Source organism: Sinohyriopsis cumingii, chromosome 1 (assembly GCF_028554795.1).
Source record: "Sinohyriopsis cumingii isolate HCF-2022 chromosome 1, ASM2855479v2, whole genome shotgun sequence".
Taxonomy (NCBI): Eukaryota; Metazoa; Mollusca; class Bivalvia; order Unionida; family Unionidae; genus Sinohyriopsis; species Sinohyriopsis cumingii.
The window spans coordinates 15,657,051-15,678,617 of NC_142961.1; the positions used below are offsets into that span (position 1 = coordinate 15,657,051).

General features: G+C 33.9%; 1 protein-coding gene across 1 annotated transcript in view; it reads right to left on the bottom strand.

The window, feature by feature from the left end:
* LOC149806453 (tubulin polyglutamylase TTLL7-like) overlaps positions 1-21,567 on the bottom strand; it is a 162,319-nt gene that overhangs the window by 13,252 nt on the left and 127,500 nt on the right. Inside the window, exons 13-15 of the mRNA XM_089953540.1 lie at positions 7,673-8,008; positions 7,200-7,334; positions 416-657 (exon numbers count right to left, since the gene is read on the bottom strand). Coding sequence (XP_089809666.1) covers positions 416-657; positions 7,200-7,334; positions 7,673-8,008 — 713 coding nt within the window. The remainder of the gene's footprint in view (positions 1-415; positions 658-7,199; positions 7,335-7,672; positions 8,009-21,567) is intronic.

A 21,567-nucleotide genomic window follows, 5' to 3' on the forward strand; every position in this document is an offset into this window, starting at 1 on the left:
ATAGGTACTGGTATAATTTGGTTTTGTTCTCACTTTCATTATTTTTCTAATGGTAGAATCAACATTAAAGAACATGATTTGTTGACACATTATGGGCCAGTGCTGTTCACACTTGGTTCTGCATTATACATGAGCCAAACCTTGTGTCAGAAGAATACAAATAAAAAACTTGTTGGAGCTGGAATGTACAAGTAGTAAAATATTTCTTATTTGTATGAACTCAGATACACAGATTTCATCAGCTCTGTGGTAAGTAAAAAAAATAGACTTAGCTGAAACATTATTTGTCCAGATTAACAAAGTCTGGAAATCAAAATATAGACATTTGGTGTTCAACTGTAAAAAGATTCAGCCAAATAAGAGTGATTGCTGAATCATAGGCACACAAGATTGATCCAAGACAATGTTTATTTACCCTGAAGAGGAGAAGCAGTTCCAAAGCCCCTGACCATGACTCCACAGGAGCCTATTGAAGACACGGCTGAAGATCCTAGACAGTCGCAGGTTATCCACATCACTGACTCGCCATGTCCTCTGTAAAACTGCCCGAACATTGGACTTGACAATATCTACTACCTTCCTGCGCTTGATGGAGTCCAACTTGACCAGCCAGTAGGAAGCTATCCTGGGCTTGTGGAATTTCCAGTTTTCATGAAGCTGGAAAAAAACAAAGCAGAAACATTATCATAGCTGATACCATATAATTTGTTTGTTTTGGGGGAGCATGAGCATGTATAAAAATCTGCGCTCCTGAAATTTGAATGGCTCTTGGCATATAAATTCCTAAAAAGCTGAATATTCAACAAAAAGGCAACACCCTTGTTACTATGTTTGACAAAGTGTCAGACTTGGCAAAACTCTTGTTACTGTGTTTGACTAAGTGTCAGACTTGGCGACACCCTTGTTACTATGTTTTACAAAGGCTCAGACTTGGCAACACCCTTGTTACTATGTTTGACAAAGTGTCAGACTTGGCAATACTCTTGTTACTGTGTTTGACTAAGTGTCAGACTTGGTGACACCCTTGTTACTATGTTTTACAAAGGCTCAGACTTGGCAACACCCTTGTTACTATGTTTTACAAAGGCTCAGACTTGGCAATGCCCTTGTTACTTTGTCTGACAAAGTCTCAAACTTGGTAAAACCCTTGTTACTATTTTTGACAAAGTCTCAGACTTGGCAGATGAAGCTATGACAATGCTATTTCAAAAATGAGCTGTCAGCTTGATGAATTTTAAAATTTTCTGCTTAACAATTACCAGACTCTAAAAGAAAACCACTTTTTCATGTCAAATGTTTAAATTATAAAACCACTCTTTCATGTCGATTTTGCAAATTATAAAAACCACTTGTTCATGCTGAATGTGCATATTATAATAACCACTTTAGTGTCACATGTTATAAGTTTGACATTCAATTCATCGATACAGCAATCACAAGTTCCAGCTTTTCAAGTTAAAAATATAAAGGATACCATACTTACATACTTGTTTAATGGATGTATATCAATTATGTTTCAGTTTCATTATGTTTACAATGCATTTCAGTAATGTTTTAGTTTTTTTAATATTCAATATTGTTTTAAAATTCACAATTTCTATGAGTTTTGACTTCATTATGTTTACAGATGTATTTCTGTAATGTTTTGATTTCATTATGTTTATGAGTGTATTTACATATTGTTTCAGTTTCATTATGTTTATGAGTGTATTTACATAATGTTTTGGTTTCATTATGTTTATGAGTGTATTTACATAATGTCTTAGTTTCATTATGTTTATGAGTGTATTTACATAATGTTTTAGTTTCATTATATTTATGAGTGTATTTAGATAATGTTTTAGTTTCATTATGTTTATGAGTGTATTTAGATAATGTTTTAGTTTCATTACATTTATGAGTGTATTTACATAATGTTTTAGTTTCATTGTGTTTATGAGTGTATTTACATAATGTTTTAGTTTCATTATGTTTATGAGTGTATTTACATAATGTTTTGGTTTCATTATGTTTATGAGTGTATTTACATAATGTTTTAGTTTCATTATGTTTATGAGTGTATTTACATAATGTTTTGGTTTCATTATGTTTATGAGTGTATTTACATAATGTTTTAGTTTCATTATGTTTATGAGTGTATTTACATAATGTTTTAGTTTCATTATGTTTATGAGTGTGTTTACATAATGTTTTAGTTTCATTATGTTTATGAGTGTATTTACATAATGTTTTAGTTTCATTATGTTTATGAGTGTATTTTAGTCATGTTTTAGTTTCATTATGTTTATGAGTGTATTTACATAATGTTTTAGTTTCATTGTGTTTATGAGTGTATTTACATAATGTTTTAGTTTCATTATGTTTATGAGTGTATTTACATAATGTTTTAGTTTCATTATGTTTATGAGTGTATTTACATAATGTTTTGGTTTCATTATGTTTATGAGTGTATTTACATAATGTTTTGGTTTCATTATGTTTATGAGTGTATTTACATAATGTTTTAGTTTCATTATGTTTATGAGTGTATTTACATAATGTTTTAGTTTCATTATGTTTATGAGTGTATTTACATAATGTTTTAGTTTCATTGTGTTTATGAGTGTATTTACATAATGTTTTAGTTTCATTGTGTTTATGAGTGTATTTACATAATGTTTTAGTTTCATTGTGTTTATGAGTGTATTTACATAATGTTTTAGTTTCATTGTGTTTATGAGTGTATTTACATAATGTTTTAGTTTCATTGTGTTTATGAGTGTATTTACATAATGTTTTAGTTTCATTATGTTTATGAGTGTATTTACATAATGTTTTAGTTTCATTATGTTTATGAGTGTATTTACATAATGTTTTAGTTTCATTATGTTTATGAGTGTATTTACATAATGTTTTAGTTTCATTATGTTTATGAGTGTATTTCAGTCATGTTTTAGTTTCGTTATGGATTAAAATGACAAAAACTGTATATAACTACTGTTATACAGTTGATCTGAACTTTAATAAGTTCAAGCTAGATTGCAAATTCATCCTCAGCTGCTGACAACAATTAAATGTCTTACACATATCAAAACTATTCCAGACCTCTGCTATCTATCCAAGTGCATATTATTCATCCATTTGCTTATTGTAGGAAGTTATATATATATATATGAAACTGCTAAGTTGTTTACCAGCTTTAACTACCCCATTTAGACATATAAGCTTTGCTTTAACACTTATTTATTTATCTACCATATATATTGGTAAGTCAAGTCCAACTGTAAATAATATTGACCCTGATCTGGCACTGCATAATGTACTGGCAGATCATGGTCCATATTGTTTAACTACTCCTAACTAACAGCACAGACCAAAATTTGACAGCATATTATGTGATGGCAAATCTGGGTCTATGCAGTTTGTAATTGGATCAGAATATGTTAGTAGAAATGGTACCAATTACCAACGGGAGGACCATCAACATTGGTCTGGTGTGAGTATGTATTATCATGTTGTACATTGTGGGTCAACATGTGGACAATGTGGAAACAACTTGGATTAAAGTATTGAAAATAAATAGTAACTCTGCACCTCAGAAACTAATGCTGTGATTTTACTAAAATTTGAAACCAGCCTTTCATTTAATTTATATAGTAAGTGTGTATACAATTTGGAATTATGTAATGGATTAGGAAAGTCTTTCTTGGGATGGGGTGATAATTAGAAAGGTCCATTTTCATTGAAAGTGTGTTAAATTCTTTAAAAAAACAAGTATTTATTAGATTTTTTTCGAAAATGAATTTCCATTCATTTTCTGCAGGTTTGTAGGACTTGATAACTTGTTTCCAATTCTACAAAGTAAAACTCAATTTCAAATGTCCACATTTAATGTATGAACAACAATGAATTGTAAATGTTTTAAAAAAATGAAGAAATTTAAAAATAAGAAAGCACATATGTAACTGACAACATTTTCTTTAATCAAGAAATTACTGATACAATTTACATACAATGCTATATGTGACTTGTTTGACCTGGCTGCATTGGTAACTCGTTTAAAGGTAGTTTTGTACTTTAAGGGACAATATTACCTCTAGGATTTTTCAAGTTAGGCCAAACTCCTTCATCCATTTTCCAAAAGTGGACTAATTCTAAACTGAATGGGACAAATTTGGTTCTCTTACATTAGAAGTGTGGACCACACAGAAGGATGTAATTCAAGTGATTGGGGTATCCTCAAAACAGCCAAGCAAATGTTTCCAGTCAGATTTCTTATATCTAAGCAATTTTACATTGTATACATAATCTTTGACTTTAAAAGTATTTACGATTGCTAATGTATACAAAGTTACTTTCTTTGGTTCAATGCACTAACCCCTCTGAGACAAAAAAATATACATATTTTAAGTTAAGGAAAATAAAACACCACTGTCTAGAATGTTGGTAGGTAAGGTTCCATTGCATTTGCATTTCAAATATTTAAATTCAAAGTAGGTTTCTGGAAAATGTTGAATCATGCAGTACCAAACCCATATTACGGATATTTAGAAGAACTGAACTACCTTCCCTGTTTTGAATATGGTGACTAAATTTATCACCTGCAAACTTCACCAGTAAACTTAAGTGACAGCAATGCAGCAATATAACCTATTAATAAAGTGTCCACAATGCAGTAATATAACCTGCTAATCAAGTGTCCACAATGCAGCAATATAACCTTTTAATGAAATGTCCACAATGCAGCAATATAACCTTTTAATGAAGTGTCCACAATGCAGCAATATAACCTGCTAATCAAGTGTCCACAATGCAGCAATATAACCTGCTGATGAAGTGTCCACAATATAGTAATATAACCTACTAAATAAGTGTCCACAATGCAGCAATATAGCTTCTTAATGAAATGTCCACATCACAGCAATATAGCCTATTAATGAGGTGTCCAAAATGCAGCAATATAGTCTATTAATGATGTGTCCACAATGTAGCAATACAACTTATTAATGAAGTGTCCACAATGCAGCAATATAACCTTTTAATCAAGTGTCCACAATACAGCAATACAACCTGTTAATCAAATGTTCACAATGCAGCAATATAACCTGTTAATCAATTGTTCACATTCAGCAGTATAGTCTGCTAATCAAGTGTCCACAATACAGCAATATAACCTTCCAATCAAGTGTCCACAATGCAGTTATATAATTTTGTATGAAGTGTCCATAATGCAGCAATATAACCTTTTAATGAAGTGTCCACAATGCAGCAATATAACCTTTTAATGAAGTGTCCACAATGCAGCAATATAACCTTTTAATGAAGTGTCCACAATGCAGCAATATAACCTTTTAATGAAGTGTCCATAATGCAGCAATATAACCTTTTAATGAAGTGTCCACAATGCAGCAATATAACCTTTTAATGAAGTGTCCATAATACAGCAATATAACCTTTTAATGAAGTGTCCACAATGCAGCAATATAACCTTTTAATGAAATGTCCATAATGCAGCAATATAACCTTTTAATGAAGTGTCAGCAATGCAGCAATATAACCTTTTAATGAAGTGTCCACAATGCAGCAATATAACCTTTTAATGAAGTGTCAACAATGCAACAATATAACCTTTTAATGAAATGTCCATGAAGCAGTAATATAACCTGCTAATTAAGTGTCCATAATGCAGCAATATAACCTTTTAATGAAGAGTCCACAATGCAGCAAAATAACCTGTTACTCAAGTGTCCACAATGCAGCAATATAACCTGCTAATGAAATTATAAAAAGGCTTTTCCTGACTATATCTGTATACCCATAAAACAGCACACTATGCAACATATCAAAATAAGCAGCTGATTATTACACACAAATTTAATTCACATGGTTGCTGATCTGGTGTTCAATACAGATATGCAATAATAATAATAATAATGACTTTGTATAGCACATAATCTTTAGAAGCTCTAAGTGCTTTACAACATTAGACATATCACACACCCACACTGTCACTATAAAGGTGTTTTCACTAGCAACAGTGCATCAATAATCTCTGAAACACCAAATGAAACTTTTATAAATCTCAATTCAGTTTTGAATTTCATTTACGCTATAAAACTATATATATTCAGGAAGTGTAAAGGAGGGAGCTGCATTAAATGCAAAATGCATTTGTATTTTGTTTGGATTCAGGGAAAGAACTCTTTCATCTGACATATATGTCTAAGCCTGAAGAACTTGATGTATCCCATTGCCATATCAAATTCAATTTTAATAAGACAAGAAAAAAATACCTGTCTGTTTTAGTGTATGCATGGCATAGTAAACAAAACACCTGTCTGTTTTAGTGTATGAATGGTACAGTAAAAAATACACCTGTCTGTTTTAGTATATGTATAGTACAGTAAACAATACACCTGTCTGTTTTAGTATATGTATGGTATAGTAAACAAAACACCTGTCTGTTTTAGTGTATGTATGGTATAGTAAATAAAACACATGTCTATTTTAGTGTATGTATCGTACAGTAAACAAAACACCTGTCTGTTGTATGGTACAGTAAACAATACACCTGTCTGTTTTAGTGTATGTATGGTATAGTAAACAAAACACCTGTCTGTTTTAGTGTATGTATGGTATAATAAACAATACACCTGTCTGTTTTAGTGTATGTATGGTATAGTAAACAATACACCTGTCTGTTTTAGTGTATGTATGGTACAGTAAACAATACACCTGTCTGTTTTAGTGTATGTATGGTACAGTAAACAATATACCTGTTTTAGTGTATGTATGGTATAGTAAACAAAACACCTGTCAGTTTTAGTGTATGTATGGTATAGTAAACAAAACATCTGTCAGTTTTAGTGTATGTATGGTATAGTAAACAAAACATCTGTCAGTTTTAGTGTATGTATGGTACAGTAAACAATACACCTGTTTGTTTTAGTGTATGTATGGTACAGTAAACAATACACCTCTCTGTTTTAGAGTATGTATGGTACAGTAAACAATACACCTGTTTGTTTTAGTGTATGTATGGTACAGTAAACAATACACCTGTCTGTTTTAGTGTATGTATGGTATAGTAAACAATACACCTCTCTGTTTTAGTGTATGTATGGTACAGTAAACAATACACCTGTTTGTTTTAGTGTATGTATGGTACAGTAAACAATACACCTGTCTGTTTTAGTGTATGTATGGTATAGTAAATGTACCTTATCTAGAATAATGTCCGCCTCTTGATCCGACTTCCCTGGGAACTTGATTCTCATGTCATTCAGTGATTGTTTTGTCCGTCTTGTCAGCTCTTCCTCTCTTTCCTTCACCACACTTGTCAGGAAATTGTCATCCTAAAAATATATTTGTTTATTGTTGTATTTATAGCAGTAGTGAGTTAGTGAATGCTATTATCTATAAGTTAGATAAGATGAGATGTGTTTTAAAATAATCAACAAAACTTGCGTTTCTTAAAATCTGACATTAAAATTAGTCTTTTCTATGTTTCTTTCCCTTTTGGTGTCAAAGCTAAAATAAACTGAACCTTTAAACAGTACTTTTGCAAAAGAAATCCAAACAACATAAACTGAGCAAGATGTGATAGCAACACGTTTGAAGCCATAAACTATAAACAAAAGGTATTTTGAAGTATATTTGATAATTTCCAAAAAATATCAATACTAAATCTTACCAATGATGACCTCTGTAGACCTGTCAGCTTCCCTGTATTGTTTCCAAACCTTGTGAGTGATTTAGATCTTCCATTTGATGCAGTGCTCTGGGGTCGTCCTGCTGACCTCTGGGTCATTGAGCCAAGAGCAGAGTTGGGTCGTGAATTGAGACCAATGTTAGAGTCATTATTACTTAACCTGCTGTCAACCCGTGCAGCAGTAGATCCAGGACGTCCTCGGTGACCTACAAATGGGGAACCAGGGGAAAATGTTCCATCACTGTCTTCCTCCTCCTCTTCCTCTTCGTCATCTGTCTCCTTTGAGGCTGGTTCAATGACTGGCATGCTCTGCAGAGGCTATTGGAAAAAAAACCCACAAAGAACTGAATAAAAGACATCCTCATTATTTTCATTTAACTGAACTATTTACTTCATCGGCTATGACAGAGACTAAATACAAAATACCAACAAAGTGGTCACTCTCTTATCATGGCACACTTTCCACCATGTAAATATGACATTGTAAGACGGGTGGTGGTGGGGAAGTGAGGAGAAAAAAAAGAAAAAGGTAATTACAGACTAACATGGTGCAGAATATGGTTGCCACTCTTCAGGGATATTTCTCTTGAGGGGTAACCACTTTATTCCTAAATACCCTTGCCTGAATCTTAGTTGGAACAATATTTTCAGTGATTTTCAGAATAATATGTTTTATTTTTTAAACATATACATTTAAATTTAGAAACATCAAATTTAGTCAGTCACTCTGTAGTAAACAATGCCTGAAAATGGTCACAAGAATTCAACTGAAGTCATGGTGACTAGATTTTAGCTGCACTTAGAGACATAAAATGTCATAATTATACAGGAAACAGTGGCTATTATTATACAGTACATGTAACATAAAACAATGTTGATACAACCATGAATTAAGAGTGTCAGTGACTTACTTCTGACCTGGCATTATTAATTATTACTTTAGCCTCTGATCTGGATTCATAAATGAAAATATTTATATGTTACAACTGACCCAATTTCTCATATGAATATATTACTACTGACCCAATTTCTTAGATGTATATATTACAACTGACCCAATTTCTTATATGTATATGTTACACCTGACCCAATTGCTCAGATGTATATGTCACACCTGACCCAATTTCTCAGATGTATATGTTACACCTGACCCAATTTCTTATATGTATATGTTACACCTGACCCAATTTCTCAGATGTATATGTTACACCTGACACAATTTCTTATATGTATATGTTACACCTGACCCAATTTTTCAGATGTACATGTTACACCTGACCCAATTTCTTATATGTATATGTTACACCTGACCCAGTTTCTCAGATGTATATGTTACAACTGACCCAACTTCTCAGATGTATTTGTTACAACTGACCGAATTTCTCAAATGCTTATATTACAACTAACCCTTTTTCTCAGATGTATATGTTACAACTGACCAAATTTCTCAAATGCATATATTACAACTGACTCTTTTTCTCAGATGTATGTTACAACTGACTGAATTTCTCACATGTACATGTTACAACTGACCCTTTTTCTCGTATGTACATGTTACTACTGACCCAATTTCTCAGATGTATAAGTTACAATCAACCCAATTTCTCAGATGTATAAGTTACAATCAACCCAGTTTCTCAGATGTATAAGTTACAATTGACCCAATTCCTCAGATGTAGCATAAAGAGAAGAAAAAAGTATACAATTACAAACCCTGAAAGTTGCATGTAACCATCTTCAAAATTTCACTGGCCATTGAAGGAATTTATGCTAATGAGAACATTTCATTCAAAATCCAGAAAGATGAGAAGATGACGAGAGCTTAAAGTACCAACACTCAGTATCAAGCCATAAACAACAATTTGTTCAAAATGTCCCCTCTGTTGTTATCTCAACACTGACTTCAAAATGTCCCCACTGTTGTTATCTCAACACCGACTTCAAAATGTCCCCACTGTTGTTATCTCAACATTGACTGTGAATATTGGTAATCCAACCAGACAAAATTAATATTGCTTAACAAACAGGACAAACAAGTTACAATCTTCAGAGAGACAAGCAGACTTGTACATAAGATTTTGGAAATAAAAGTCCAGGATCATATTTCTTCCAAGCCTGAGGGCCCAGCATATAGAAATCCAAAGGACAATCTCTGAAAACAAATATCCAGAAGAAGAAACCAGAAATCCTGTAAGCAGGGACTCTCACAACAAAGAGTTCTGTTAAATACCATGGTTGAAACAATCCAAGAAATGATGGAATTAGCAAGTTGAAAATAGCTAAAAGTCAGATGCATGCACCTGAATTAATAAGGCAAATGAATTCAAATTAACATGCGATACCCATAGTTTGAATCTATTTCTCCATCAGAGTATTTTATATCATAATGCATGTTTGCACACAAATTAAAGACAGCTGAAATAATACAAAATATTCTGAAGAAAAAAATCTTAAAGCCTTCATAGATAAATTAGCCTTATTAATTCATGTTTATTTTTTAGCTAATTTCCACATGTCATTTTGTGCACTGTAACCAGTTTACAGAGTACAGGTATTACAAGTGTCCTACATATTACAAGTGTCCTACATATTACAAGTGTCCTACATATACCTGTGCATTGGTGTATCACCACAGTGTCTGGCTTGCTTCAATTTTAACATGCTTGACAACATCACTGTTGCTGTTACCACCAGAACTATATATTAAACAATCCTAATCATGGTGAGACAAAACAAATTTGAGAGTAGTCTTCTCTATACCTGAATATAAATTAAGGGACCAAGTCTACACAATCTTAATTAATTAGCAAGCAGAGTGATTAAACAAAAATGCACTAAAGTAATTAAATGTGTTATTTCACAAACATTTACAGTTAATGGATGTTATTGTTATTGTTGCTCATAATAATGAAAAGAACAAAAATAACTGTTCGTTCATAAAATGATAAGAAACAATCAAAGCCAAAATAAAATTCAGTTTGTATAACATTTTCCGACTGGATTAATTATTGTACACTTGTATAGAGTGCAAAAGGGTGTATACTTCTTAAAATAGAATAATAATATATTGACCCATTCACAATCATATGTAACAAACCTTTGCATGGACCAGATCTGACTCCTATTTGTACATTTTTGTATGTTTTTACAACATTAGAAGCTATAATATCAAACAATACTAAAATGTAAGAAAAATGAACAATTATGTACATATAGTACAATGGAATCTGTGTAATACAGCCCCAAATAAATCCAAAATTATATATAGTACAATGGAATCTGTGAAATACAGCCCCAAATAAATCCACAATTATATATAGTACAATGGAATCTGTGTAATACAGACCCAAATAAAACAGCAAGTTTCATTGGGTAGAAAGTTAGAATGCTTAATATCCAATTCATCAAAATTAAGGATTGACTGCTGAAATTATCAGGCCCCAAAAGGGCTAGGATCTATCCCAGAATAATGGAATAACTTTAATGATTAACAGGAATATGAATTAACATTATTAACATCATCTCCATGCAAACGTTCAACATTACAGAATACACAGTCATATTTCTTTCTATGGCAATGCTTGTTTACTTATGTAACCAGCTTGGTCTACCTGGAGTCACTGTCTGGGTCATTAAGAATTTTTAAAATAAGAAAGTCCCAAGTGGGCATGAGATCACTCATCTGGCTGACATCTACCTAACAACCAACTGCAAGAGCAAATAGCTAAGAAATCATGGTCAGCATGATGCATTCTGTTGAAATTACTTCAAATCCTGTTGAGTAAATATGTTAAGAAAACAAATGTTTCAAGGTTTCTCTATATTTTGTATCTTGATCCATGTTTGATGGCACATCAGCACTGTTTGTCTAATAGTAAAACAACCTTGTGCCAGGATGCTTGCCATCAAAGTTTGTAAAATGCTGCTTAGCAGTTTTTGTGGCAAAGTTGTTTAAATGTTTTTCTACTGTTGGTGAAGTGCCCATATTTGATAGAGAAACAGCATCAGCTACATAAATTTGAAAGGATTCTTACTGTCTAATTTGATACAATTCTGTTGAACAACTTCTGAGAAAAGTCTTTTTTTTACAAGTTTTAATACTTTTAGCAATGCAGCCACACTGGATGGCAGATTGGAAATATATATATATATAAAAATGAAAGCACCCCTTATGCCAAGATGATTTCTGTCCAATTTGGTAAAATTCAGATGAATGGTTTTTGAGAGGACATTTGAAGATTTTTCTACTTTTTAATCATGGCAACCATTATTAAAGGTGGTTCAGCATCATCTGCAAAAGAAAGGGAATTAACTCTTCACGTTACTATACTTTTATAAAATTTAGTCCAAATGTGTTTTTTGAAAAGGAATTTAACGATTTTTTAACAGTTTTAGTAATAGTGGTCATCTCTGAAGGCAGATTAATATTATTTGTACAAATTTGAAATCTCATTATGCCAGGATGCTTTGGTTCAAACTGGTCCAGTGGATTCTAAAAAGAGGTTTAGAACAGTAAATGTTGATTGATAACAGGTTATGACTGCAGAACCACCTCATAAGCTTATCTTACATCCAGATAAGCTGAAACAAAAATAAAGGAACTGAATTTTTCTATAAAATATACTTGATGATATTTTACAATATGAACAATAAATGTACTTCGAGAGGACTGATTATTTATATTGTTTAAAAAATAAAAACATCACAGATGACAAAATGTGCAGCTCAGACTCATGAACCAATGATTCTCTTTATCCTAACTGAGTGCTCCACTAACTGTATTGCCCAGGCATTGTACATAAGCATTTATTAGGTGGATCCAACTTCAAACTGAATAGACCCAGATCTACCATCATATAATGCACCAGTAGATCTGGATCTACACAATAAGGACTAGAACAAACACAGACACTGATCTGCCAGGACATTATACAGTGTTGTTTGCAGCTTAAGCTATCCTTTAGGTGAGTATATACAGTTACCACACAGCAGGAAGTTTTTGGTTAATGAATTATTTTTAATGATTCAGGGTTTAATAAAATAAATCAATAAAAATTTACACATTCTAATTTGGTTATCCTTTTTAATCCCCAATCACTAAAATGTAAGTAACCAAAATTAAAATTCTTTTTTGAAAAAAATTACCAAACTTTTCATTCACCTATATTTACCTGCTATACAGTGCATGCAAAAGCAATCTCTCTCAGATATGATTGTTCTCTTTGATGCAATTAATATTCTTTACCTTGCACAAAATGACTCAACCTGGTATATTCCATCTGTTTGCTTTTCAAAACAACAGCTACTTTAATTACAAAATCTCAAAAGCAGAAAGTATGAATTATCAGACCCTGACTCTACCTTTCAGTGTAATTATCGTTAATGTGATATGCCCTACTGTATTCAAATGTGAAAAATGTCAATCTACCATCACTGCTGTGTCCATGGATATTTCTGTAAGTACCTAATTAACTGCTGACTGCATTTTGATCTCTAATTTGAGGACATACAGTGTATTTGTTGTATTGTTACACTCAATTAAATGCAGACCCGCATTAAATACATCTTTTGTATCAAATCAAATAAAGGGAAAGAATAAAAAAAAAAATTAAAAGGATTTCTCTGTAAGACCTAGCATCACAGTTGAGTATCAGGTAGACTCATTTCAATTGACCATTTGTACACTGCTATAAGTATTACTGTGTAAGTAACAATTAAACTACTGTAATTTATTCTAGTCACTCACAAATGTGATGAAAGATAACAAGGCAACCGAGCAATAACAACAACAAGCTATAGCATAATGTCAGCATGCTGTCTTTCAAGCATCAGCTATAGTGTAATGTCAGCATGCTGTCTTTCATAGTATCAGCTATAGTGTAATGTCAGCATGATGTCTTTCACAGTATCAGCTAAAGTGTAATGTCAGCACAATGTCTTTCATAGTATCAGCTATAGTGTAATGTCAGCATGATGTCTTTCACAGTATCAACTATAGTGTGATGTCAGCATGATGTCTTTCATAGTATCAACTATAGTGTGATGTCAGTATGATGTCTTTCATAGTATCAGCTATAGTGTAATGCCAGCAAGATGTCTCTCATAGTATCAGCTATAGTGTAATGTCAGCACAATGTCTTTCATAGTATCAGCTATAGTGTAATGTCAGCATGATGTCTTTCACAGTATCAGCTAAAGTGTAATGTCAGCACGATGTCTTTCATAGTATCAGCTAAAGTGTAATGTCAGCAAGATGTCTTTCACAGTATCAGTTGCAGTGTAATGTCAGCATGATGTCTTTCACAGTATCAGTTGTAGTGTAATGTCAGCACAATGTCTTTCATAGTATCAGCTATAGTGTAATGTCAGCAAGATGTCTTTCACAGTATCAGCTATAGTGTAATGTCAGCAAGATGTCTTTCACAGTATCAGTTGTAGTGTAATGTCAGCATGATGTCCTTCACAGTATCAGTTGTAGTGTAATGTCAGCACAATGTCTTTCATAGTATCAGCTATAGTGTAATGTCAGCATGATGTCTTTCACAGTATCACCTATAGTGTAATGTCAGCATGATGTCTTTCACAGTATCAGTTGTAGTGTAATGTCAGCACAATGTCTTTCATAGTATCAGCTATAGTGTAATGTCAGCAAGATGTCTTTCATAGTATCAGCTATAGTGTAATGTCAGCACAATGTCTTTCATAGTATCAGCTATAGTGTAATGTCAGCAAGATGTCTTTCACAGTATCAGCTATACTGTAATGTCAGCATGATGTCTTTCACAGTATCAGTTGTAGTGTAATGTCAGCACAATGTCTTTCATAGTCTCAGCTATAGTGTAATGTCAGCATGATGTCTTTCACAGTATCAGCTAAAGTGTAATGTCAGCACGATGTCTTTCATAGTATCAGCTATAGTGTAATGTCAGCAAGATGTCTTTCACAGTATCAGTTGTAGTGTAATGTCAGCATGATGTCTTTCACAGTATCAGTTGTAGTGTAATGTCAGCACAATGTCTTTCATAGTATCAGCTATAGTGTAATGTCAGCAAGATGTCTTTCCTAGTATCAGCTATAGTGTAATGTCAGCAAGATGTCTTTCACAGTATCAGCTATAGTGTAATGTCAGCAAGATGTCTTTCACAGTATCAGTTGTAGTGTAATGTCAGCATGATGTCTTTCACAGTATCAGTTGTAGTGTAATGTCAGCATGATGTCTTTCACAGAATCAGTTGCAGTGTAATGTCAGCACAATGTCTTTCATAGTATCAGCTATAGTGTAATGTCAGCAAGATGTCTTTCATAGTATCAGCTATAGTGTAATGTCAGCACAATGTCTTTCATAGTATCAGCTATAGTGTAATGTCAGCAAGATGTCTTTCACAGTATCAGTTGTAGTGTAATGTCAGCATGATGTCTTTCACAGTATCAGTTGTAGTGTAATGTCAGCATGATGTCTTTCACAGTATCAGCTATAGTGTAATGTCAGCATGCTGTCTTTCACAGTATCAGCTATAGTGTAATGTCAGCATGATGTCTTTCACAGTATCAGTTGTAGTGTAATGTCAGCACAATGTCTTTCATAGTATCAGCTATAGTGTAATGTCAGCAAGATGTCTTTCATAGTATCAGCTATAGTGTAATGTCAGCACAATGTCTTTCATAGTATCAGCTATAGTGTAATGTCAGCAAGATGTCTTTCACAGTATCAGCTATACTGTAATGTCAGCATGATGTCTTTCACAGTATCAGTTGTAGTGTAATGTCAGCACAATGTCTTTCATAGTATCAGCTATAGTGTAATGTCAGCATGATGTCTTTCACAGTATCAGCTAAAGTGTAATGTCAGCACGATGTCTTTCATAGTATCAGCTATAGTGTAATGTCAGCAAGATGTCTTTCACAGTATCAGTTGTAGTGTAATGTCAGCATGATGTCTTTCACAGTATCAGTTGTAGTGTAATGTCAGCACAATGTCTTTCATAGTATCAGCTATAGTGTAATGTCAGCAAGATGTCTTTCATAGTATCAGCTATAGTGTAATGTCAACACAATGTCTTTCATAGTATCAGCTATAGTGTAATGTCAGCAAGATGTCTTTCACAGTATCAGCTATAGTGTAATGTCAGCAAGATGTCTTTCACAGTATCAGTTGTAGTGTAATGTCAGCATGATGTCTCTCATAGTATCAGCTATAGTGTAATGTCAGCAAGATGTCTTTCACAGTATCAGTTGTAGTGTAATATCAGCATGATGTCTTCCACAGTATCAGTTGTAGTGTAATGTCAGCACAATGTCTTTCATAGTATCAGCTATAGTGTAATGTCAGCATGATGTCTTTCACAGTATCAGCTAAAGTGTAATGTCAGCACGATGTCTTTCATAGTATCAGCTATAGTGTAATGTCAGCAAGATGTCTTTCACAGTATCAGTTGTAGTGTAATGTCAGCATGATGTCTTTCACAGTATCAGTTGTAGTGCAATGTCAGCATGATGTCTTTCACAGTATCAGTTGTAGTGTAATGTCAGCATGATGTCTTTCACAGTATCAGTTGTAGTGCAATGTCAGCATGATGTCTTTCACAGTATCAGTTGTAGTGTAATGTCAGCATGATGTCTTTCACAGTATCAGTTGTAGTGTAATGTCAGCATGATGTCCTTCATAGTATCAGCTATAGTGTAATGTCAGCACAATGTCTTTCACAGTATCAGTTGTAGTGTAATGTCAGCACAATGTCTTTCATAGTATCAGCTATAGTGTAATGTCATCATGATGTCTTTCACACTATCAGCTATAGTGTAATGTCAGCATGATGTCTTTCACAGTATCAGTTGTAGTGTAATGTCAGCACAATGTCTTTCATAGTACCAGCTATAGTGTAATGTCAGCATGATGTCTTTCACAGTATCAGTTGTAGTGCAATGTCAGCATGATGTCTTTCATAGTATCAGCTATAGTGTAATGTCAGCATGATGTCTTTCACAGTATCAGTTGTAGTGTAATGTCAGCACGATGTCTTTCATAGTATCAGTTGTAGTGCAATGTCAGCATGATGTCTTTCATAGTATCAGCTATAGTGTAATGTCAGCAAGATGTCTTTCACAGTATCAACTATAGTGTAATGTCAGCAAGATGTCTTTCATAGTATCAGCTATACTGTAATGTCAGCATGATGTCTTTCACAGTATCAGTTGTAGTGTAATGTCAGCAAAATGTCTTTCACAGTATCAGCTATAGTGTAATGTCAGCACAATGTCTTTCATAGTATCAGCTATAGTGTAATGTCAGCAAGATGTCTTTCACAGTATCAGTTCTAGTGTAATGTCAGCATGATGTCTTTCACAGTATCAGTTGTAGTGTAATGTCAGCACAATGTCTATCATAGTATCAGCTATAGTGTAATGTCAGCATGATGTCTTTCACAGTATCAGCTAAAGTGTAATGTCAGCACGATGTCTTTCATAGTATCAGCTATAGTGTAATGTCAGCAAGATGTCTTTCACAGTATCAGTTGTAGTGTAATGTCAGCATGATGTCTTTCACAGTATCAGTTGTAGTGTAATGTCAGCACAATGTCTTTCATAGTATCAGCTATAGTGTAATGTCAGCACAATGTCTTTCATAGTATCAGCTATAGTGTAATGTCAACAAGATGTCTTTCACAGTATCAGCTATAGTGTAATGTCAGCAAGATGTCTTTCACAGTATCAGTTGCAGTGTAATGTCAGCATGATGTCTTTCACAGTATCAGTTGTAGTGTAATGTCAGCACAATGTCTTTCATAGTATCAGCTATAGTGTAATGTCAGCAAGATGTCTTTCATAGTATCAGCTATAGTGTAATGTCAGCACAATGTCTTTCATAGTATCAGCTATAGTGTAATGTCAGCAAGATGTCTTTCACAGTATCAGCTATAGTGTAATGTCAGCAAGATGTCTTTCACAGTATCAGTTGTAGTGTAATGTCAGCATGATGTCTTTCATAGTATCAGCTATAGTGTAATGTCAGCAAGATGTCTTTCACAGTATCAGTTGTAGTGTAATGTCAGCATGATGTCTTTCACAGTATCAGCTATAGTGTAATGTCAGCAAGATGTCTTTCACAGTATCAGTTGTAGTGCAATGTCAGCAAGATGTCTTTCACAGTATCAGTTCTAGTGTAATGTCAGCACAATGTCTTTCATAGTATCAGCTATACTGTAATGTCAGCATGATGTCTTTCACAGTATCAGCTAAAGTGTAATGTCAGCACGATGTCTTTCATAGTATCAGCTATAGTGTAATGTCAGCAAGATGTCTTTCACAGTATCAGTTGTAGTGTAATGTCAGCATGATGTCTTTCACAGTATCAGTTGTAGTGCAATGTCAGCATGATGTCTTTCACAGTATCAGTTGTAGTGTAATGTCAGCATGATGTCTTTCACAGTATCAGTTGTAGTGCAATGTCAGCATGATGTCTTTCACAGTATCAGTTGTAGTGTAATGTCAGCATGATGTCTTTCACAGTATCAGTTGTAGTGTAATGTCAGCATGATGTCTTTCACAGTATCAGTTGTAGTGCAATGTCAGCATGATGTCTTTCACAGTATCAGTTGTAGTGTAATGTCAGCATGATGTCTTTCACAGTATCAGTTGTAGTGTAATGTCAGCATGATGTCTTTCACAGTATCAGTTGTAGTGTAATGTCAGCATTATGTCTTTCATAGTATCAGCTATAGTGTAATGTCAGCATGATGTCTTTCACAGTATGAGTTGTAGTGTAATGTCAGCATGATGTCTTTCATAGTATCAGCTATAGTGTAATGTCAGCACAATGTCTTTCACAGTATCAGTTGTAGTGTAATGTCAGCACAATGTCTTTCATAGTATCAGCTATAGTGTAATGTCAGCATGATGTCTTTCACAGTATCAGCTATAGTGTAATGTCAGCATGATGTCTTTCACAGTATCAGTTGTAGTGTAATGTCAGCACAATGTCTTTCATAGTATCAGCTATAGTGTAATGTCAGCATGATGTCTTTCACAGTATCAGTTGTAGTGCAATGTCAGCACAATGTCTTTCATAGTATCAGCTATAGTGTAATGTCAGCATGATGTCTTTCACAGTATCAGTTGTAGTGTAATGTCAGCACGATGTCTTTCATAGTATCAGTTGTAGTGCAATGTCAGCATGATGTCTTTCATAGTATCAGCGATAGTGTAATGTCAGCAAGATGTCTTTCACAGTATCAACTATAGTGTAATGTCAGCAAGATGTCTTTCATAGTATCAGCTATACTGTAATGTCAGCATGATGTCTTTCACAGTATCAGTTGTAGTGTAATGTCAGCAAAATGTCTTTCACAGTATCAGCTATAGAGTAATGTCAGCATGATGTCTTTCATAGTATCAGCTATAGTGTAATGTCAGCATGATGTCTTTCACAGTATCAGTTGTAGTGTAATGTCAGCACAATGTCTTTCATAGTATCAGCTATAGTGTAATGTCAGCATGATGTCTTTCACAGTATCAGTTGTAGTGTAATGTCAGCACAATGTCTTTCATAGTATCAGCTATACTGTAATGTCAGCATGATGTCTTTCACAGTATCAGTTGTAGTGCAATGTCAGCATGATGTTTTTCACAGTATCAGTTGTAGTGTAATGTCAGCACAATGTCTTTCATAGTATCAGCTATAGTGTAATGTCAGCATGATGTCTTTCACAGTATCAGTTGTAGTGTAATGTCAGCACAATGTCTTTCATAGTATCAGCTATAGTGTAATGTCAGCATGATGTCTTTCATAGTATCAGCTATAGTGTAATGTCAGCAAGATGTCTTTCACAGTATCAACTATAGTGTAATGTCAGCAAGATGTCTTTCATAGTATCAGCTATACTGTAATGTCAGCATGATGTCTTTCACAGTATCAGTTGTAGTGTAATGTCAGCAAGATGTCTTTCACAGTATCAGCCATAGTGTAATGTCAGCATGATGTCTTTCATAGTATCAGCTATAGTGTAATGTCAGCATGATGTCTATCACAGTATCAGTTGTAGTGTAATGTCAGCACAATGTCTTTCATAGTATCAGCTATAGTGTAATGTCAGCATGATGTCTTTCACAGTATCAGTTGTAGTGTAATGTCAGCACAATGTCTTTCATAGTATCAGCTATACTGTAATGTCAGCATGATGTCTTTCACAGTATCAGTTGTAGTGCAATGTCAGCATGATGTCTTTCACAGTATCAGTTGTAGTGTAATCTCAGCACAATGTCTTTCATAGTATCAGCTATAGTGTAATGTCAGCATGATGTCTTTCACAGTATCAGTTGTAGTGTAATGTCAGCAAGATGTCTTTCACAGTATCAGTTGTAGTGTAATGTCAGCATGATGTCTTTCACAGTATCAGTTGTAGTGCAATGTCAGCATGATGTCTTTCATAGTATCAGCTATAGTGCAATGTCAGCATGATGTCTTTCACAGTATCAGTTGTAGTGTAATGTCAGCACAATGTCTTTCATAGTATCAGCTATAGTGTAATGTCAGCATGATGTCTCTCATAGTATCAGCTATACTGTAATGTCAGCATGATGTCTCTCACAGTATCAGTTGTAGTGTAATGTCAGCAAGATGTCTTTCACAGGATCGGCTATAGTGTAATGTCAGCATGATGTCTTTCATAGTATCAGCTATAGTGTAATGTCAGCATGATGTCTTTCACAGTATCAGTTGTAGTGTAATGTCAGCACAATGTCTTTCATAGTATCAGCTATACTGTAATGTCAGCATGATGTCTTTCACAGTATCAGTTGTAGTGCAATGTCAGCATGATGTCTTTCACAGTATCAGTTGTAGTGTAATGTCAGCACAATGTCTTTCATAGTATCAGCTATACTGTAATGTCAGCATGATGTCTTTCACAGTATCAGTTGTAGTGCAATGTCAGCATGATGTCTTTCACAGTATCAGTTGTAGTGCAATGTCAGCATGATGTCTTTCACAGTATCAGTTGTAGTGTAATGTCAGCATGATGTCTTTCACAGTATCAGTTGTAGTGTAATGTCAGCATGATGTCTTTCATAGTATCAGCTATAGTGTAATGTCAGCATGATGTCTTTCACAGTATCAGTTGTAGTGCAATGTCAGCATGATGTCTTTCATAGTATCAGCTATAGTGTAATGTCAGCATGATGTCTTTCACAGTATCAGTTGTAGTGTAATGTCAGCACGATGTCTTTCATAGTATCAGTTGTAGTGCAATGTCAGCATGATGTCTTTCATAGTATCAGCTATACTGTAATGTCAGCATGATGTCTTACATAGTATCAGCTATAGTGTAATGTCAGCATGATGTCTTTCACAGTATCAGTTGTAGTGCAATGTCAGCATGATGTCTTTCATAGTATCAGCTATAGTGTAATGTCAGCATGATGTCTTTCACAGTATCAGTTGTAGTGTAATGTCAGCACGATGTCTTTCATAGTATCAGTTGTAGTGCAATGTCAGCATGATGTCTTTCATAGTATCAGCTATAGTGTAATGTCAGCAAGATGTCTTTCACAGTATCAACTATAGTGTAATGTCAACAAGATGTCTTTCATAGTATCAGCTATACTGTAATGTCAGCATGATGTCTTTCACAGTATCAGTTGTAGTGTAAAGTCAGCAAGATGTCTTTCACAGTATCAGCTATAGTGTAATGTCAGCATAATGTCTTTCATAGTATCAGCTATAGTGTAATGTCAGCATGATGTCTTTCACAGTAGCAGTTGTAGTGTAATGTCAGCACAATGTCTTTCATAGTATCAGCTATAGTGTAATGTCAGCATGATGTCTTTCACAGTATCAGTTGTAGTGTAATGTCAGCACAATGTCTTTCATAGTATCAGCTATA